This window comes from Prionailurus bengalensis, chromosome B3 (assembly GCF_016509475.1).
Source record: "Prionailurus bengalensis isolate Pbe53 chromosome B3, Fcat_Pben_1.1_paternal_pri, whole genome shotgun sequence".
NCBI classification, from domain to species: domain Eukaryota; kingdom Metazoa; phylum Chordata; class Mammalia; order Carnivora; family Felidae; genus Prionailurus; species Prionailurus bengalensis.
The window spans coordinates 144,987,608-145,007,915 of record NC_057355.1 but is presented as its reverse complement, the minus strand read 5'-3'; the positions used below and the strand labels follow the sequence as shown (position 1 = coordinate 145,007,915).

At 51.1% G+C, this 20,308-nt stretch overlaps 1 protein-coding gene across 3 annotated transcripts in view; it reads right to left on the bottom strand.

Moving 5' to 3' along the window:
- The window catches only part of TECPR2 (tectonin beta-propeller repeat containing 2), a 107,409-nt gene that overhangs the window by 58,924 nt on the left and 28,177 nt on the right, over nt 1-20,308 (bottom strand). For all 3 annotated transcript variants that reach the window (XM_043557055.1, XM_043557057.1, XM_043557056.1), the window contains 6 exons: nt 19,265-19,393; nt 18,751-18,882; nt 15,411-15,568; nt 5,822-6,134; nt 3,886-4,018; nt 622-936 (listed from right to left, as the gene is read on the bottom strand). In XM_043557055.1, coding sequence (XP_043412990.1) covers nt 622-936; nt 3,886-4,018; nt 5,822-6,134; nt 15,411-15,568; nt 18,751-18,882; nt 19,265-19,393 — 1,180 coding nt within the window. The remainder of the gene's footprint in view (nt 1-621; nt 937-3,885; nt 4,019-5,821; nt 6,135-15,410; nt 15,569-18,750; nt 18,883-19,264; nt 19,394-20,308) is intronic.

Genomic DNA, 20,308 nt, shown 5'->3' with positions numbered 1-20,308 from the left:
AAATGGACGCAACTGTCAGACAGGCTGATGGGCTCTGTGGCCTCGCTTAAGAAATGTTAAGGGGAAAAAACAAAGGAACAGATGGACTGCAGATCAACTGTTTAAAATGATGAAAACGCTCAGCAGTCCGATACCTGTCCTTCGATACTGCAGTATCTGTAGCTGGGGAGGCCTAACAGGAACCAAGGAGCACAGAGTTAAACGAGTTCTCTGTTAGATCGCACGTCTGTAACACAGCCAACCCCAAACGTAGTGATCCCTCTGCCTCCATGACTTTCCTTCCACCCGGGTTCACAGACTCTGGTCTAACACATGGCATGTGTAGATAGATCCAAATTTTTACCTGAATATTGAGAAGTGGAACCCCAGGGCCAGCAAGCAGGGCGGTAAGTACGCGGGTGCACGTTACAGGATTTAAACCTCGCGGAGGCGCTTTAGTGTGCGTGGCGCTCTTTTGCAACTTATGAAATACTTCACGGCAAAGCCCCTCCACAGAGGGGGACACGTGATGGCCGTAGACCCTCCCTGCCTCCCCTCACCCGAGTGGGCAGGCGCTCGCTCCGTGAGGGCAGCACCCCCTACGTGAGCAGGAGCCAGTGCGTGCGGTGCCACAGGCCGTACCTGACTTCTTCTTCCTCTTCTTTCTCACTTTCAGCGGCTTCACCACGAGCTCCTGCTCAAACTCTTCTGAGCTGATCACGCTGAATCTCTGTGAGGCGGGCTGGCCACCCCTCCCCGGCTCTGGCGCCGCCTGGAGCCCGGAGCCACTGTCGGTGGAGTTGAGAGAACTGCTCCTGCTCCGTGGCTCGCTGGCCACGGAGCTGGCCACGGAAGAGCCCCTGAGCCTCGTCTCAGAAACCGTGGCCCCCGACGGCTTCTCCGCGCGCTGCCCGGACACCTGCTCTGCGCACCCGGACGTCTCCAGGCTGTCTCGCGCTGGGAAAGGAGGGGTGGGTTTTACTACTGGTTACAAGAAAGTCGACGTGCTCTCGTTCAGGTGTGCTAACCCTGCTGAACACCAGCCTGCCGAAGTCTGAGAAACTAACGAAACTAAAAGAATCGCACGGAAGATTCCAACAAACGGTTCTGGGCTCCAGGAAGCGCACGTACCCAAATCAGGAAAAGGATTCCCCACAGCTGCCTTTTGTAAATAACTCAAGAGTCCGGGAACGCCACTAAGTATACAGCATTCCTCACGTCAATTCACAAAGAATTTATAAAGAAGAGAAATGGGCTTAGTGATATCCCATACTTAGACCACGCCCTAATATACTACTACTCGAGAGGCACTTGAAAAACACACGTGTACCTCTAATCCTATTTCTTAACCGACTGAGCCACCCAGGTGCCCTCCTCTAATCCTATTTCTTGAAATTCAAGGAGTGAAGGTGATTTCCTGCTAGCACCAAGTCAGGATGGAGAAGTACGTTAACAAGGCAGCGTCCAGAGCAAGCAGAGAGCAGCATCCTTCTCAACACGACACCAGAGTCACTGTGGCCAGAAGGGTTCCAGCCACACGACTAGGGACCACTTTACCCGTTCAGCCACCTGTTTGTGACCGAGTACGCACGATGTGCCCGACACCGTTCTGGGGCCATCAACCAGACAGACGGGAATCCCCGTCCTCTTGTGAGGGTCGTCGGGGGCAGACTGTCGGTTGTGGCGTGCACACTGGGGGCTGACAGGGAGGGTTCTGCTCCGCGTGAAGCCCGGGCAGGGAAGCGACTTGTCAAAGAGCACGCAGGTTGATGGCAGGTCTGGGTCCAGAGTTCCCCTGTCAATACAGCAGCCACTGCCACATGCAGCTATTTCCCGTCAAAACCAAATAAAATTTAAAATTCTGTGGCACTCACGTGTGGGCAGCGGCCACCTACCGGTCAGCGCAGATACAGACCATGTTCATTGCTGTGAGAGAGTCCTGCCGGAAGGCAGTGGTCTAGAGCTTACTTGTCCCCAGGGGCCACGCTGCCCCTGACGACACTGACGACGCCAGCTCAGAAACTCAAAAGTCAGAACTTACGCACTTTCCACGACTAGAATTTGGAGTATTTATGCCGACTCACCCTCTGACTTAAGAGGTAATTCACTTGCCGCCCCAGCCCCACCCGGCCATCTCTTAAGAGATGGTTAATTTGGGGCCAAGACAGCCCTTATGACACTCATCTTTTCGAGAGGTAAATATGTGGCTAACGAGACGCTGTTTGGTACAATTTCCTACTCGCTACAGTTTGTACTCTAAACATTACGAAAAGAGATGAGGCTGGAGTAAGGCTTCAGCCAGGCCTGCCAGCATGGGGTCCAGTGGCCTGCCCCCCAGGGCTCCTCTTCCCCCCCTTGCTCCGCTCTGGAAGGCCTGGGGTTTGCGACCCGCCCACCCGCTTCGGTCCAGGACCTCCACTCCCTCGCTTGCAGGGACTCAGATGTGAGCTCATGTGAGCTCATGCTGGCGAGAGAAGTAACAGCAAAGATGCCCCTGAGGCCAGGACACCGCAAGGCCGTGGCTACAGCAAAGGGGCCCCATTTCTGACCAGCGCGCAAGGCAGGAGGAAGAGGAGAAACACTGGCAGAAGCAGAAATCAGAAGACATGCTGATTGGCTTGGGGCTTGTCACTTACCCCCCTAGTCCTTGGTTTTCTAATCTGTGAAATGGGGACACCACGAATTAACAAATACTCAGGGTCTTCTTTCTACGTGCCATGTGCTGTGCAGGCCCACAAAGCGCAGTCACAAGATCCTTGCAACCAAAAAGTTTACTATTTTGTGGGGTAAGGTACACAGTAAGTGAACGGCTCCATGGTCAGAAGGGCAGGAGGGAGCTCCCTGGGCACTCAAGTGAAGAGAGGGCTGACTTAACTGAAGCACTTGGGGAAAGTTTCAAAAATGCAGGAATCCCTGACCTGGGTCTTCAATAAGGAGTGGGGAGAGTGCAGGGAGCACCATCCTGTCAGAAGCGGGCCACGTCCTGGAGCACCACACACCTAGCGTTCGGGCCTGCTAAGTGCCGGGTGAGTGGGAGAGGGCAAGTCTCGGAGATGGCTGGCAGCTGGAGGACGGGGTGCCCTGCAGGCCACCTCATCAACGGTGGCCACAGGAGTGCGGTGAGCAAGGAGGGGACGAGGCCGCTCCAACCCCGGGGAGGAAGGGGGCCTGGCTGGGGAGGGGGAACTGCATCTTCCTAAGTCCCAGTCTCCTCGTCTATGAAACCAGTACCTTCCATGTTGTTCTCAGGACCTTATAAGGCCAGGAATGCTGTGTGCTTAGCGGTCTCTGGAACACAGGGAGAACAAGGCGAGTGACAGAGACAGGACAAGGACAGAGAGGAGAGCAGAGTGGAGGAAGGGGGGGGTGGGGCCCACACCACTGTCGTCACCGTCAGGAACAAGCTTGCTGATGAGCCCCAAACCAGCGAAGTGTGTGTGAGAACGTGTGTGACAATTCACTCGTTAGAACCTGGGCTTGTATGAACTACAGAAAAAGGTCAAAAGCAGAGAGAATAATCAAGGCGATAAGAAGAACTGTGTTAAGGGCAAAGGATATGTCCCAGATAACAGATTTAAATGTTCTAAAATCTTGGCAAATCCCTATCTTCTGAAGTACTAATCCCACACGCCGTCCAAACACCAGAGAGCAGTCATGTGGGTGCTGTGCTCTCCCTCCTCGCCCAGCCTCCCACCCTCCAGACCCACGGAGCCACTCTACCAAACGGGAGGCTGTGTGACGGGAGCCTTGAAATAGGTAAGCTTCAAGGAAAGTCTCGTAAACCGTATTTTAAGAAGCACAGGAAACCCTCCAAATACCTGTTTAGAAAAAGCGAAGTGATGGGAGGGTTTGTAAATTGTAAACTACAATTACGTACACACAGTACATTTTATGACAAATACAAACCTATTGATGCCAGTCCTTCAGGTCTGCTTGAAATTCTTATAATGTTCCTATCTCCCTTTAAGAAAAATATTTCATTTTCTGTGCAGGAAACAGACACGATATCACCAGATCCTTCCAAACCAGCAATTGTAGCCTGTCCAAAAAAGGAAAGAAAAGAAAAGAAAAGAAAATCACACAACCAGGCAACAGTAATAGCTGAAAACACACAAACATGTGCAGGAGTCCTACGAAGTCAAATGACAACTGTGCTTTGTTATGGCCACTTTCTGAAACTTCTGAAGAGTAATTCGAAGCAGGGGCCCCTGGCTGGCTCTGTCAGGGGAGCTCAGGACTCTGGGTCTCAGGGTGGTAAGTTCAAACCCCACGTTGGGTGTAGAGATTAAATTAAAAAAAGAGTAATTCAGGGGCGCCTGGGTGGCTCAGTCGGTTAAGCGTCCGACTTCAGCTCAGGTCACGATCTCACGGTCCGTGGGTTCGAGCCCCGCGTCGGGCTCTGGGCTGATGGCTCAGAGCCTGGAGCCTGCTTCTGATTCTGTGTCTCCCTCTCTCTCTGCCCCTCCCCTGTTCATGCTCTGTCTCTCTCTGTCTCAAAAATAAATAAACATTAAAAAAAATTAAAAAAAAAAAAAAAGAGTAATTCAGAGCCAAAGTAGGTAATATCTGACAGGTACGTGACAGTCACCTTGCCGGTAAACTCACGAGACCGAGCGGGTTGTCTGCCCCACCTCTCAGCCACTCGGAACCGCGTCCCACCTGCACCCGACCCCCTTGGACGTGGAGCTCAGCCTCCTTGGCTGGACCTGCCCGTCAGCCTCCCACAACTGCCCTGGGCTGTGGTACAGGGGCCCCGAGTGGAACGGGCCAGTCCAAACCCCAGCCTTGTTCCTCCATGACGCCATGGCCTCTGCTCAGACTCCTTTCCTGACTCTTGTTCCCTGGGAGAGTTCCAACTCGATTCAGACACCACCTCCTTGGGTAACGGACCCCGGCGAGCTCAGCCTCAGTGGCCCTGCCCTGCCCAGGACTCATCACAGCTCACAGCACTCTGGACAAACGTCCACGGGCACGTCACTCCTGGGCTGCAGTGATGAGCTGCCTGGGCTAGACCCCTACTGTGTGTGCTCCTGTGGGAGAGACTCATGTGCACTGCACTTCACAGCTCTGGACGAACGGGGGGCGGGGAGAGGCCCTGATGCCACCTGGGATGTCCAGAGCCTGCAATAAGTTTTAAAAATTCTCTTTTCAGCCAACAATATAAACAAGAGGCCATTCAGTGTAGAGAGAAAAGCGTCTAAATTCTTTGTTAATGTTTAATAACCCTGAGGAATAGCTAAAAACGTGCCCTTAGTTTGAAAGACTCTGACGGCAGCCATAACGCGCACACAGACAGACCCTTTGTCTCCGTTTCTCTACGTCTAAAATGAAGTTAACTGCACCTGTTGGAAAAAGCACCGGGGGGGAGGGCTCAGAAGAAAGGAACTGATGTGTAATCACCAAACGTTTCGACCCCACTAACTACTAAGTGTGTATCAAGTTCCTAGAGTACCCGGAGAAAGAAGAAAACTGAAGTTGTCTGTACGTGAAGAATACAAAAATGCCTTTCAAAGTGCTCCTTAGGAAGAGAAACCAACTCAGGGCAAAAAGGCAGCTTGGTGGCCCCAACCCAACTAACTCTGCCCTGAAGTTCCAGGTGAGGAAGTTCCAGGTAGGGCAGACAAGACTCCTGCTTAGAGGCAGAACAGCTAGAAGATTCTACCAAAACCAAACATTTCTTCAAATCTACAAAATAATCAGACCATCACTTGATTTCCTTAACTGACTCAATGGAAAAAAGTAAAGCATTAGGATCAATATTGTTCCTTCTATCATCCTGAGAGACAGTCTGTGGATGAACATCCTACAGACACCAAAGCTGTGGTGCGATCACGTCACTCACCTGGTTGACGGTGTCTAGAAGGTAAATGCTATATTCATTCCAACTCAACACCCAGCCTTCTTGGAAGAAACATGAAACGAGCCCCAGATGCTTCTCAGGTAAGCTGCAACTTCCCCTGTTGGAGGATTCCAGACGCGGGTACAGTTCGAAAGGCTTGACTCCTCCGGCAAAGACATCTTTTAAGATAAACGTGGCTTGAACAGTCCCATGGATGTCTGCCTTCCAGAGCCGGAGCCCAGGCCGTGACGCATACAAAGTCAGATCACTTTGCTTACAGAGCCCTGGTATAAAACAAGCTCCAAATTTCCCAGTGCTGAAATTACAAGAAAAAAAAAAAAAAAAAAAAAAACAGAAAAAAAAACAAATATGAACTGATTTAAAGCCATGGTTGTCAACCCTTGATATCAACTGTAATAAGAATTTTTTGGCTAAGCCCAAACAAGATTAATGTCTTTTCAGAACCTCTTCTATGTTTTGTTGTTGTTGTTGTTGTTTTTGTTTTGTTGTTGTTAATGGAACCATATTGTCATCTCTGCCCACAGAGGACAAGGTCTCTGTATCATACTTCCTGCAACCCCCTCAGAACTGTGTACCCAGTACTGTTAAGCCAGTATCCCGATTCATGGCGACTATTATGGTGCCAGGCCCCAGGCTCTGTCTCCACCCTCTGGCTCAATCCTCACCACGGCCCTGTGTGGCGAACAGTACAGCTCCTGTGTCCAAGAAAAGGAAACTGAAGCAGATGCGGACAAATCCAGGTCTGACTATCCTCCCCTTGTTCGGAAATTCTGTTCCTTTCAATGTCTGATTGCTGTACTCACTCCCACATCCCAATGAATGAGCATCACGCCTACAACTGAGTCTAAACCCATCATAGGAACCTGCTTCTCTTCTGGTCCCCAGGCGTGGTATTTTTTCTCTATTTTTAAAATTATGGGGGCACCTGGGTGGCTCAGTTGGTGAAGCATCCAACTTTGGCTCAGGTCATGATCTCACAGCTCGTGGGTTCGAGCCCACATCAGGCCCTGTGCTGACAGCCCGGAGCCTGGAGCCTGTTTTGGATCCTGTGTCTCCTTCTCCCCCTGCCCCTTCCCCACTCATGCTCTGTCTCTCTCTCTCAAAAATAAATAAACATTAAAAAAATTTTTTTAGGGGCGCCTGGGTGGCGCAGTCGGTTAAGCGTCCGACTTCAGCCAGGTCACGATCTCGCGGTCCGTGAGTTCCAGCCCCGCGTCAGGCTCTGGGCTGATGGCTCAGAGCCTGGAGCCTGTTTCCGATTCTGTGTCTCCCTCTCTCTCTGCCCCTCCCCCGTTCATGCTCTGTCTCTCTCTGACCCAAAAATAAATAAACGTTGGAAAAAAAAAATTTTTAATTATGAAATACCTAACACAAAAGAATATATGCTTTATATATGTTTTATTGTGTATATCATATATATAAATTATATATATATACTATGTTACATATATGTATTTATAGGTACATAAACGTTATGAAGTCTAATAAATGAAGTGCACACCTGGGAATTTATCCCTCAACTTCAGAAATAAATCATCAGCGATGTTCTCTCATGTTCCTAAAAAAGTTCCTGCCCCTCTGTTCCCCAGGTATGACCACTAGACTGAATTTTGTGTTTATTATTCCCTTACTTTTACTGACAGTTTAACCACATACCTATGTATTCCTAAACACTATGAAATTTACAATTTCATTTGTATAAAAACAGTATGATGCCATTTGTATACTTTTGCAACTTGCTTTTTTTTTAAGTTTATTTATTTATTTTGAAACAGAGAGAGAGAGAGAGAGAGAGAGGGCACAAATGAGTAGAAGAGGGGCAGAGAGAAGGAGAGAGACAATCCCAAGCAGGTTCTGTGCTGTCAGCACAGAGCCCCATGTGGGGCTCAATCACACAACCTGGGATCATGATCTGAGCGGAAATCACGAGGTGGATGCTCAACCGACTGAGCCATCCAGGAGCCCCTTAACATTATATTTTTAAGGTTTATCTTTACTGATAAAAAGCTACACCTCATTCATTCTGACTGCTACACAGTAGTCCGCAAGTTATTTATTCACTTTCTTGCTGATGAGCATTTGCATTATTTCTACATTTTTATTTTAAACAGTAGTGCCCTGAGCATTTTCGCACAGACCTCCTAGTGCACAGGTATAAGAGTCTGTCAAGGACCTTTCAGAGACGGAACCACTGCTCTGTTGGGTAACTGCTGGGTTTCTGGATAAGAACAAATTCAGGTTTGGAAGACAATTTCAAACTTTTTTCAACGTGATTATACCAACCTATGTTTCCACCAGTAATCCTGAAGTTCTTTTTTTTTTTTTTTTTTTAAAGATCCTATTTTTTAAGTAATCTCTATACTGAACGTGGGGCTCAAACTCACAACCCTGGGATCAAGAGTTATACGCTTCCCTAATTGGGCCACCCAGGCACCCCTCTTGAGTTCTCACTGTCCCTCGACTTTGCCTGATCTCAGGCTCCTGCCAGACCTGAAAGTTTAAGAGTTTCAGTCCAGGGGCGCTGCGTGGCTCAGTCAGTTGAGCGTCCAACTCCTGATTTTGGCTCAGGTCATGATCCCAGGTTTGTGAGGTTGAGCTCTGTGTCAGGCTCTGTGCTGACCATGGAGTGTGCTTGGGATTCTGTCTCCCTCCCTCTGCCCCTCTCCCCCACTCATTCTCTCTCTCTCTCTCTCTAAAAGAAATAACAAATTTAAAAAAAAGTTTCAGGGGCACCTGGGTGGCTCAGTCGGTTAAGCATCCAACTTCGGCTCAGGTCATGATCTGACAACTTGTGGGTTCGAGCCCCGCGTCAGGCTCTGTGCTGACAGCTCAGAGCCTGGTGCCTGCTTCGGATTCTGTGTCCCCCTCTCTCTCTCTCTGCTCTTCCTCCACCTGTGTGCTCATGCGCTCTTTCTCTGAAAAATGAATAACCATTACAAAGAAAAAAAAAGTTTCAGTCCAGCCCTGAGTCCTGCTGATCCTCTCTCCAAAACGCTTCCAATTTTTTTTTTTAACATTTATTTATTTTGAGAGCGAGAGGGCGTGCACATACAGGAGGGAGAGAGAATCCTAAGCAGGCTCTGTGCTGTCAGCAAGGAGCCTGACCCGGGGCTCGAACTCATAAACCGTGAGACCATGACCTGAGCCGAAAGAAATCAAGAGTTGGATGTTTAACCTACTAAGCCACCCAGGCGCCCTTGTACGTCTCTGATTTTCAACAGGAGAAAGAGCACTGGCTCTAGATTGACAGCTGGGCTCAATTTCTAGCCCTGACATAGGATTGCCATGTGGTTGCAACCTTCCTGGCTCTCAGTTTCCTAATCTGTAAACCAGGGGTCATTCCCCCCATCTCAAAGGTTAAGTGAGGATTAAGTGACACAATCTCTGAAGGCACAAAAGCACTGCTGGTGACACTATGTCTCACCAATGCTCACCAGCCACCCACAGGGCTACAGGGACCCACAGCCGGGAGCTACCTGTGGGTCCATCCGTGTCCCCACTGCGTGCTCCTTACCTATGTGCTCCCTACGCTCTCCTCACCCTCCCTGCACACAGCAGAGCCCTGTGGGGTGCCACCGTGTGGCCCTCCTGAGGGGCTGTCCCCAGAGCGCATCCCACACAGCCACACAGATAAACCTATCTGGACATTTCTCTGCACTTCAGTATCCCCCTAGGTCCCTCTGGCTCCGGTAACTCAATCCTTCTGGACGAGGTCCAAGGAGGACATCGAATATCAAGTTTACTTTGAAACAAAGATTGTTAGATTAGCCAAGAGTGTTCTACCCTGTAGATCATTCATGGACAGTGCTAAAATCGGCATCGTGCTCGATTACTGCCTTTGGTGGATCTGTTCTGGAAAGATTCACTAAATAGACCCAAACGAGTTCTACGGAACATCCCGTAATGTCTTCCTCTTGCCCTTCCCGTCAAATCAATTTCTACTTGGTGATCCAACTGTTAACTGTTTTACTTCTATTTATAGGTCCTCTGAAAAATCTCTTGTCACTCCCATTTTGATTTGCTCACCTTAGGTCACTCATGCACTCATTTTAACAAACGCGTGGGGAGTTCCTGCGTTACGTAAGACCCAGTGCTGGGGGCAACATGAAAGGCGAAGGAGGCGAGACCCTGCCCGTGTCTGCGAACACGCCGTGGCAGACGGGCACGTGTGCAGGAACTGCCGTGCGGGCACCTGGCTGGCGCTGTATCCGAGTGAGGCTCAAAGGGCAGCCCCACAGTCCAGATGGGACGTGACCTGCCCGGGGCACGAGAGGGCCAAACCCCGGACTACCACCCGGCTGAGGGGCGGGCGGGCCCTCTGGGGGAAGGAACATGCCGACGGGGTCCTGGTGGGCGGCTGGCTGGCTCTGAGGAACTGCTACATGTGGTGAGTGAGCCGAGGGAAGGCAGTGAAGTTGGAGACAACCGGCTAGAGGGAGGGGAGAGTCGTCCTAAACCGCTGGCTTGGCCGCCATCTACCCACTCGTGGTTCCGATTCTGCAGCACCTGATGTCATTCTGGATGGGTCCCTCAGACTCCAACCTTTAAGGTCTAGGCATCGCGGGGTTCTAAAATCATAACTAAGTTAACCTACCTACTTAATTCTGGTGGAGGTCATTTCTAGAAAAATCACTGATGACTTTAAAAACCACTTTAATTCCCTTTATGAGCCACATTAATATGAAAAGGGTGTTTTTTATGTTTTTTTAAGTTTATTTATTTTGAGAGAGAGTATGCATGAGTGGGGGAGGGGCAAGGAGAAAGACAGAGAGAGAATCCCCCGCGGTCTCCACCCTGTCGGCACAGAGCCCGATGCGGGGCTAAAACCCACGAACCGTGAGATCGTGACCTGAGCCGGAATCAAGAGTCGGACACCCAACAGAGCCCCCCCAGGCACCCCTGAAAGGAGTGTTCTCTAACGTGATGTATAATTTATGGTGCCAGAGACCTGAAATGCTGAGCGTGGACAGAGGACCTGACACAGGACAAAGAAAATCTAAGATGGGTGACACAAGGCTCCGTGGCCAACTGCCCACAGACCGTCACACGGGCACGAGGGTGGGGACCCTGCTCCAGAACTTGATGCTGGCTCTGCAGGGGCACGCACTCCACGTGACTGCAACGTGCAGGGGCCCCGACGACCGGACGGTCCCCGTGTGAAACAGTGCAACACAGACCTGGAGATAAACCCTGAGGACAGCAGAGACACAACACGCTCGGGGCCGACTGGGGTCTCTGAGATCTTCTGGGCGTAACATGTGTCTTACCTGGTCTGGTCTGAGGGGGGTCGCCACCTCCATCCGAAGAGCACAACCCCACCCCCGCTGAGGTTCCCTGCCTGTAAGTGTACCTGTGCCCACGCCCTGCTCCCTGCCGAGAACACCCGGCCCCATCCAAGCCCCGCGCCCTCTGGGGTGGCCCGCCAGCGGGCTCCAGGGAGGCCACGACAGGTGCCAACATCTCAACCTCCGTGCCGGCCTGTGCCAGCCACCCGGCACCGGCCTCATGGTCCATCTCTACAAACCTCCCACCAGACCCGCTCCCCACCAGGCGCCCCTTACGCCGTGTGTGTTCCCTCTGACAAAAACCAGCTGTCTCCGCACACGGCTATCCTGGTCCCTCCGGGCCCTCCAGCCCCTCCAGGCCCCGGCCTCTCTCATAAGCAAGGCCGCGTGCAGCCACCAGGCTGCCAAATCCGAAGGTCTGTCTCAGGCCATCTCTCGGGCTGTCAGCAGCTCTGACGGCCCCGTGACACTCCCCCCGCGTAGCCCCCAACTTCTCCCTCCCCTGACTGCCCTCCTCCAGTTGTCATCACGCCGGGGGGGGGGGGGGGGGGGGGGGGGGGGGGGGCTCTAACTGCCGCCCTCATGCTACGGGCTCCCAAGCGTGCGCCTGCCCTCCACCTGCCCCTCCGGCTCTCCACAGGGAGGAAGACTGTGCCACCTCGTCCACAACACTGTTCTGGCCTCTCCCCCAGGCCCTGCCCCCCACCCCCCCACCCGACCCACGGCTCAGGCCGCAGCCTCTGGCTGATCTCTTTCTCTCACTACCCCCCCCCCCCCCGGTCAGCTCTGCCCTGCGAGCATTCCCAGCACCCCGCCCTGGCCTGAGCCCCGGACTGCCCCCCTGAGCCACCACTCTTGCCCCTCCCAGGACAGCGCGGGTGACTTGTCCTGGTCGGAGCCGTTCACAGGGGCCAGCGTGCCAGAAGAAAGCGGCCCCCTGGTGAGGCCCCAAAGCCTGCCGCATGGGGTCCCGCCTGGGCCCCTCCTCTGCTCCACACACACCTGGCCTTGCTGCTCCCCAAACCCTCGGGTGCCTGGCGCGTGCACTGCTCCTGCTTCTCGCCGAGGTCCTCTCGTGAGTCCTCCTGCCCTTCCTTCGGGAGTCTGCCCCGGTCCCCACCACCCCTGCTGCGTATCCACAACACATGGCCGTGTCCCCTGCTCCCTCCTCTCTGGCCCATATGCTCTAGTCCAAATCTAGTCCGATTTATTACTACGAACATTCTAGAACACATTTAATGTCAGCCTCCCACCCCAGGAACGGGAGCCCCGAGAGTAGAGCCTTTCCCTGTTCACAACTGTCTCCTCAGACCGAGAAAGGTGCTGGCCACAGCAGAGACTTGGTAAGGATTTTTTAATGTCAAGTGAACACACAATGTCCCTACGTAAACACCCGATGTCAGAGGTCTCGGTGTCACCTGTAGGTAATGACTGAATTTTTGTCTCTGGCTGAGACCCGTATATGTCCCTCCTCACCGTGACTCCCACTTGGCGACCTAACAAGCACCTCCAACTCAACAGAACGGAAGTCTAGACTGCAAGCCCAGGCTCCCCGCGGTGCGCCCACCGCCGCTGCCTCACTGCCGTAGCCAGAAGCACCGAAATCTATTCTTTTCTTCCCCTTGCCCCTCTACCCAATCCACCGTCCAGCCCCGTGCTTCCTATCTCCGAATTACGGCTCCCCGCTGACGGCCACCACCAGGGGCCAGCCTCCACGTCTGCTCCTCACCGTCCCCCTCCTGCCCATCTCCGATGAAGTCTCCACACAGAACCAGGGTGAGCTCCAAGAGGTTGCTCAGGTTGCTAATGTCCTGCCTAAAGCACTTCAATGGCTTTCTGTCATGCCCAGAATAACTCGGGCGACAGCATGTGGTCCCTCCGGCCCCCGGCCCCGAGCTGGCTCAGGGCCTCCTTTGCCATCTCATTTTACACCTGCACCTCTCCACGGTCACCCCGGGCCCCCCCGGCTCCACAAACATTGCTCCCTGGCCCAATCTGAGGCCTCGGCATGTTCCGCTCCCTGAGACCAGAATGCTCTTCCACCGGCCCTTCCCACGCTTGACGCTTCGGCTCCAATGGCGCTTCTCCACAGAAGCCCTTCCCGACTGTTCTAAAGAGCATGCCACCCCCACCTGTGATGCTTCACCCTGACTGATCCACAATGTCCACAGCGTGCATTGTAGCCTACACATCCGTCCTGCTGGAGGGGGGACACGTGTCCCCTCACTCACATTCATCCTGCCGGGGCGTGGCGACATGTCTGTCCCCTGGCTCGCTGCCGTCCACCGCACGCTGCTGCCCGGCAGGCACGCACCCAACACCTGCTGACTGAAACCCTGCTTCCGGAGGGTAGACACAGCAGATGCCCTTTCTGGACTACAATCTAAAATAGCACCCAACAGGGGCACCTGGGTGGCTCAGTCGGTTGAGCATCAGACTTCAGCTCAGGTCACGATCTCATGGTTTGTGGGTTCGAGCCCCACATCAGGATCTGTGCTGACAGCTCAGAGCCTGGAGCCTGCTTCAGGTTCTGTGTCTCCCTCTCTCTCTGCCCCTCCCCTGCTCATTCTCTCTCTCTCTCTTAAAAATAAAACATTAAAAAATTAAAAAGAACACTAACTTAAAAAAAAAAAAGCTTAAGAAAATAATAAAATAGCACACAACAGAAAAACAAGCCTGTAAACAGCTTTTCCATTTATTCTGTGTTATCCCCACTTCTCTAAGGCTCAGGGAAATATACTTCCCCGAGAGAAAAGGAACACATTTGTTGGTGTCTGCAGCCTGGGACAGGGCCTGGCCCAGGCCAGAAGACCTGACTACTCACAGGCACCAGGAGGGGCTCATGGAGAGTGGCTTGTGTTTCCACACAAGAGGCTAGAAGGCCAGGTTTTAGGAGAAACACTATTGGCTTATCCATGTGAAAAGTGACTGGTCTTTATCTCTCTTTATACTCCACTACCCTTCCAAAAAGACACGATAAAGTAGGACCCTGATGATGAACCAGGACAGGACGCGAAGCAGAAGAGGGGGACGCTGGCAGAGGGAAAGGCAAGATGAAGACGTGCACAACCACGGGGCCCAAGCTCCAAATTCTACTGTGCTTACGCTTCCAGGGGCTGTTAACAGGGACATTATGGTTACAGAAAGGGCAAACTGTTGACAGAATCGAGCGGGTATTCAGCACAGAAAACAGAAGCCAAAGGAAGGCATGACCAGATCTTTTATGAGCTAAGGGCTATCATGCTCCAACCGTCCGACCTCCCCTTCTCCGGGCCATCGTCACCAGCACAGCTGTCACCACCAGCCTCCGTGGGCCCTCCCTCGAGGGCACGGCCAATGTCACCACGTCTCCTCGTCAGCCTGCTCTCCATACTCCCCAGCCCACCTGCCACCCTGCCCCTCTGATTCTCAGATAGCAACAGTGCCCCTTTACCAGGACCATCTCCAAATCCTGCCACCCGATTTATAAGCTGCCGGCCCCCGCCCCCTCCTGCTGCCCCCACTCGGCTCTCCGTCCCTCTCTGCTCAGAATGAGGGGGTGGCCCCACCACTCTATCCAGCCCCTCCTCACTGACCCCACCGCCACACAAACCAGGCCCCGAGCTCTACAAGAGTGTTTCCGGCAGGGAGGTCACCCATGCGCTCGGCTGCCTCTTCCCGCACGGCTGGTAGGCGGCTGGACTTGGCCTAGCCCTTCTCCCCCTGTCCTTCCAGGTGGCAGGTAAACGGAGGGGACGAGCTCTCAGCCTGGCAGCCTCCCCTCCAGAGCCTCCCCACTCCTCTTGGCCAGTTCCACTCCTCCCTCGCTCACTCCCTCAGGAAGTCTGCTGTCACCCCCAGGCCCGGGAGGAGCTTGACAGCACCCCTCACAGCTCCACAGTAGGTGACACCGCTGCTAACAACTTTCCCGCTGAGTTTCTCAAGCATCCGTGACGGCGGGCTCACATCCGCCTCGTCTACCAGTTACCCCCGACCCGGCACAGCCCATACAGTGCAGAGGGGACCGTCACCCCTCCTGTGGCGGACCCAGAGCAGACCACCTCGGAGACTTTCCGGATTCTGGCGCTCGAGGCAGAGTGGCCATGCCTGCAGGTCCCTGCAGCAGATGAGAGGGATGAGCTTTCCCCATCTGATGCTGGCACAGGCGGCCAAGCAGGTTAGGGACCCGTCGGGGGACCCCAGGCTTAGAGCCACTGTGGGCTTGCCTAGGGTAACCTAGGCAAGGTGAACTAGGAAAACTTAAGGCCCCTCTGTAACCGCCACGCTGGGGCATGTGTGACGCTCACCTTTTCCTTGGTTGTGTTCCAATCTGCTTGACAGACTTCTCTTCCGTGTAAAAAAGCAGGCTTCTTTGTAGTGTAGACACGAGCAGAACTTTCTGGCTATAATCCAGCTGCACAATTGAAGATGGCTCTTCTAACACCAAATGGGAGTTACAGACGCCCTGTGGGAGAGGTCAGTTAAACCCAACTCAATGTGGAGTCAATTTACACCTTAAAATGTATGCTGTTCATTCCCAACAGATTCAATGTCAACCCACTATGATGAAATTATTTGGAAAAGTTCTTACTAATGAGAAAACAATGTCAACACCTACCTCAGGTTCCATCAAGTTTGACAAGAAACATTTAAAGATTTTGTATAATTTCTTTTAAAATGTTTTCAGGGGAGCATTCAAAGAAGAGTCCATAAAGGCCAAAGCGGAAACGTATTGCACTAGGACTATTGTTGACACTAATAGAATACAACAGGACTTTCCATAAGATTATTTGTGACAACTATCACCTAAGGTCACAAGACACTCATCCCCCCAAAGAGCTCAAAGCAATTTTGGGGACATTATATCCTTGCCAACTGAAAGGGTCATAAAAAACAGATGAAACTGAAATGGTGGTAAATATATTGAAGAACAAAGTAAAATTTTAGAAGGCATTTTACTGCTAACACAAACTCTAATTCTTGGTGTCAAAAGTCTGTTTCTATATGTTACTTTTCTCCTGAACCAGTTTCTTCAATTGAGTAAGAAAAACTGATGCTCTATCGCAGAACTTTTGGGGGCGGGAGAGAAAAGCAGCAATCAGATTTACTGGTATAATTTACATACAATAAAATTTACCTGCTCAAGATACACAATCCTATGGATTTTGGCAAACACATACAGTCCTATAACCACCGACACCATAACGATAGAGAGATTCTCATTCTCCCCGGACACTGAGTGCTTTTAAAGCAGATTTTCCGGGCGCCTGGGTGGCTCAGTCGGTTGAGCGACTGATTTCTGCTCAGGTCATGATCTCATGGTTTGTGAGTTCAAGCCCCGCGTTGGGCTCTGTGCTGATAGAACCTGGAGCCTGCTTCAGATTCTGTGTCTCCCTCTCTCTCTGCCCCTCCCCCTCTGTCTCTCTCTGTCTCAGAAATAAATAAACATTAAAAAAAAAAGCAGATTTTCCTCTACATTTGTCGTTACATAAACTGTAGCTTTTCAGTTTTTGATTTATGATGGAACTCAATTCATTGTATTAATTTTGCAAAATCGCACACACTCCCATACCTATTTATGTAAATCTCTTTGTACTTTATCTTAAAAAAAAAAAAAAAAAAAACTACCAGAACCTATCAATAAAGCTGGGGAAAAAAGTTCTCAGTGTGACAAGGATACTGTTTTCTGCATGTGGCTTTCTCTCTACTTCCTGAAATGCAGGCTCACGAGCTGTGCTGCCTGAAAGCCTCAACAGAAGGGAGGTACGACACAGGGACCCTTAATAACCTAAGGCTTTCCTGCAGAACAGGTTCTCAAAGTATGGTCTGCAGTCCTCAAGGGTCCCTAAGACCCTTTCAAAGGGTCTGCAAGGTCAACATTATCTTCATTATAACGCTAGGTTGCATCTGTCTTTTTCATTGAGCTGACATTTGCTCTGACACAAAAGCCACGGTGGGCAGAACGGGGCACTGACCCCACTATCTGTCACTGTGCCCTCCACCACCACGCACTCATGACAAAAACGCGCGTTTCACTGAAGACGGGCTCTGTGGCAGAACAATTATAACTGCACCACATCCTTGCTCGTGGGTACGCACGGCTTTGTATTTTGTGTGACAGAGTGGCCCGGCTGCTGCATCCTGAGGTTCTCTGGTTCTCTCAAGGAAAAGCACTTGTTCGACTCTAAAAGCTGTGAGCTCAACCAGGGGCTTCCCCCACCCCACCCCCACAGGACACCATTTTACCGGACATACTAGAATTACTCAAACTTGGGTATTTGGCAGACATTTTCAAGATGGACCAAACGGAGCTTGTCACTTTAATGACAATGAGTAATAGTGTGCGTTACTGACAATAAATATCAAGTTTTCAACTGAGGATTAGAATTGAAAACTTTAGGGGTGCCTGGGTGGCTCAGTCGGTTAAGCGTCCGACTTCGGCTCAGGTCACGATCTCATGGTCCGTGAGTTCGAGCCCCGCGTCGGGCTCTGGGCTGATGGCTCAGAGCCTGGAGCCTGCTTCCGATTCTGTGTCTCCCTCTCTCTCTACCCCTCCCCCGTTCATGCTCTGTCTCTGTCTCAAAAATAAATAAAAACGTTAAAAAAAAAATTAAAAAAAAAAAAAAAAGATTTGAAAACTTTATCCACACTTGTGAACTTGACCAATTCCCAGTAGCTAAAGGCTTTTCTGATCAGGATGATCATGATATTAACAAAGATGCCTTCTCTGATATTATATAATCAAAATTGACACATTTGAAAAGATCTGCGTCCCTCAGTAGATCAACTGACTGAGCCACCCAGACGCCCCTGGGGTCCTCCTTTTAAGCGTGTAGAAGGGTCCTGAGACCAAAAACTTCAAGAACTACTGCTAGAGAAAACTTGTAACAGGGCAGTCTTGGATCAGAGGGACTAAACGCCAGTTGGCCAGTAATTGCTAAATTTCTACAATGCGCGAGGAACGCCCAGTCTCGCGGGGCCCGGTCTGTGTGTCCCTCGCGTGACGAGGTGAAGCACAGGGGCGCACAGAGCCACACACGCGGCGGGAAAGGCGTGGGCTTTAGAGCAGAAACTCAGTGTGGAACCCGCGGGGGACCCAGGGCTGGTGACTGGGTCACGGAGCCTGGGGTTCTTCATCTCCTGACCGGAGCCGAGCACACACGGCTCAGGATGAAACAAAACAGCAGACACGCGGGCTGGGCCCTCCTCCTCCTCTGCCACGCCCTCCCACGTGAGGGGCGGGGCCCGGGCGGGGCTTGGCCAGGGGCGGAGCTCTCCACCCAGAAGGCACTGACCTCTGTCCAGTCCACAGTTATGATTACGCAATGCTTCCCGCGGCTCCTACACACCCTTCTGGGAGACCAGAATGACATGGCGTCTTTTTCTCAGGACCCTTCCACATGCTTAGACACAGGAGGATGAACACTGTGAAGGAAGGCTCCAGTGGAGACAAAGGCCAACCCTTTAGTCACAGGAGGGGAAGCTTAGAAAAGTGGGAGACGTCCTTGAAGGCAAACGTTACAAAATAATCGTTGACATTATGAAGGGGCAATGACTGAGGATGCAAACTGTTTGACTAAAATGTAATTATGGATATAATTTCTCCGAATATAAGAAGGCCAAAAATATTTCTGGAAACAATTTTACCTGGTCTAGATCCAGAGAAGAATAGACAATTTTCCCTTTGTCATCTCCAGAGAACAATTTCATTCCATTGGGGCTCCAAGCCAGAGCTGTTATGCTATTTTTGTGAATACCGGTGACATCAAATCTCCGAAGCTAGGAACGAACGATAAAAATGCACACAAGAAAGAAAAGATGTGAGATGGGGCTCGTGGCCAAGGGATTATACAGTCCCTCCTACCTATGGAGAAGCTGGTTTTCCCAACCTTGTTGTCCACGCAAAACCCTGCACAAGGTTCCATCTGGGTATTTATTTTAAAACTGATAGAGGATGGCCAGAGAATATTAAGCAAAATTTAAATTACCCAAATGTGCATTCTGCCAAGCATCCTATCAAGAACAAAAATGGTATCTGATTATAAAGAGCATAGGGTTAAGCTTTTCTGAGCGTGTGTTTTCTGGGCAGATGAGTTTTCATTTTAAAATCCACGAGGAACTGGCCAAGAAGTTAAGAAATGCTAAAGTGACTCGTACTTACTTGTTTATTTCTCCCTGGCAAGGAAGACACAAGCTGAAAAACAGCAACTCTCCCAGAGGCTGTGCCCGCGGCCACGAGGTCGTCGAAGCAGGCCAGCAGCTTCACCACTGTGATGGGTTCCGTTTTCCCCTAAGAGAGCAAATGTTAAAGACAAATGGACCTGTAACCAGGCTGGCTTCCGAAATGCCAACATTACCCGTGAAGGCAGAAGGAGGCGGAAGCTTCATCAGGCTGCAGCCTATACAAAGTCCTGATTGAAAATGTATACAACTCAGAAAAACAATGACATCTGTTAAACCCTCCTTTTTGTTTCTAGATCTTTATTACTTTTTAAGTTTATTTATTTTGAGAGAGAGGGGGAAAAAAAAAAAAAGCAAGAGCAGGGGAGGGGCAGAGAGAGAAAGAGAACGAGAATCCCAAGCAGGCTCTTTGCTGACAGCTGTGGGCCCGATGTGAGACTTGAACTCCACGTACCATGAGATCATGACCTGAGCCAGAGTTGGACACTTAAATAACTGAGCCACCCAGGTGCCCCTCTAGGTTTTTAATCTTTGAAATGACAAATTAAAAAACTACATTTCTAATGAAGGAAATGCTGATCAATTGAGTGTGAATATTCTAAGTACTGATCAAGAGAGTACCAGGGGCTTGGAGAGCTGTTTCCTGCCCAGAACAGGAATCTGGAGTAAGAAGAGCTTATCTACCCCAGATCCAAGCTCTGCTTTCTTCTCTTAACATGGACAAGTCATTCAATCACTGCAGTTGACGGTCTGCCTGCAGCACAGGCTTGCTGCACGGATCCAGGAGGCGATGCATCTGAAATTTGTTCTTAGATCAATAATCAAATTAAGTAACGCTAACTCAAACTTAATACATTGCTATACTTAAAAGCACATGTACAAGGGGCGCCTGGGTGGCTCAGTCGGTTAAGCGTCTGACTTCAGTTCAGGTCATGATCTCACAGTTCGGGAGTTCGAGCCCTGCGTTGGGCTCTGTGCTGACAGCTCGGAGCCTGGAGCCTGGAGCCTGGAGCCTGCTTTGGAT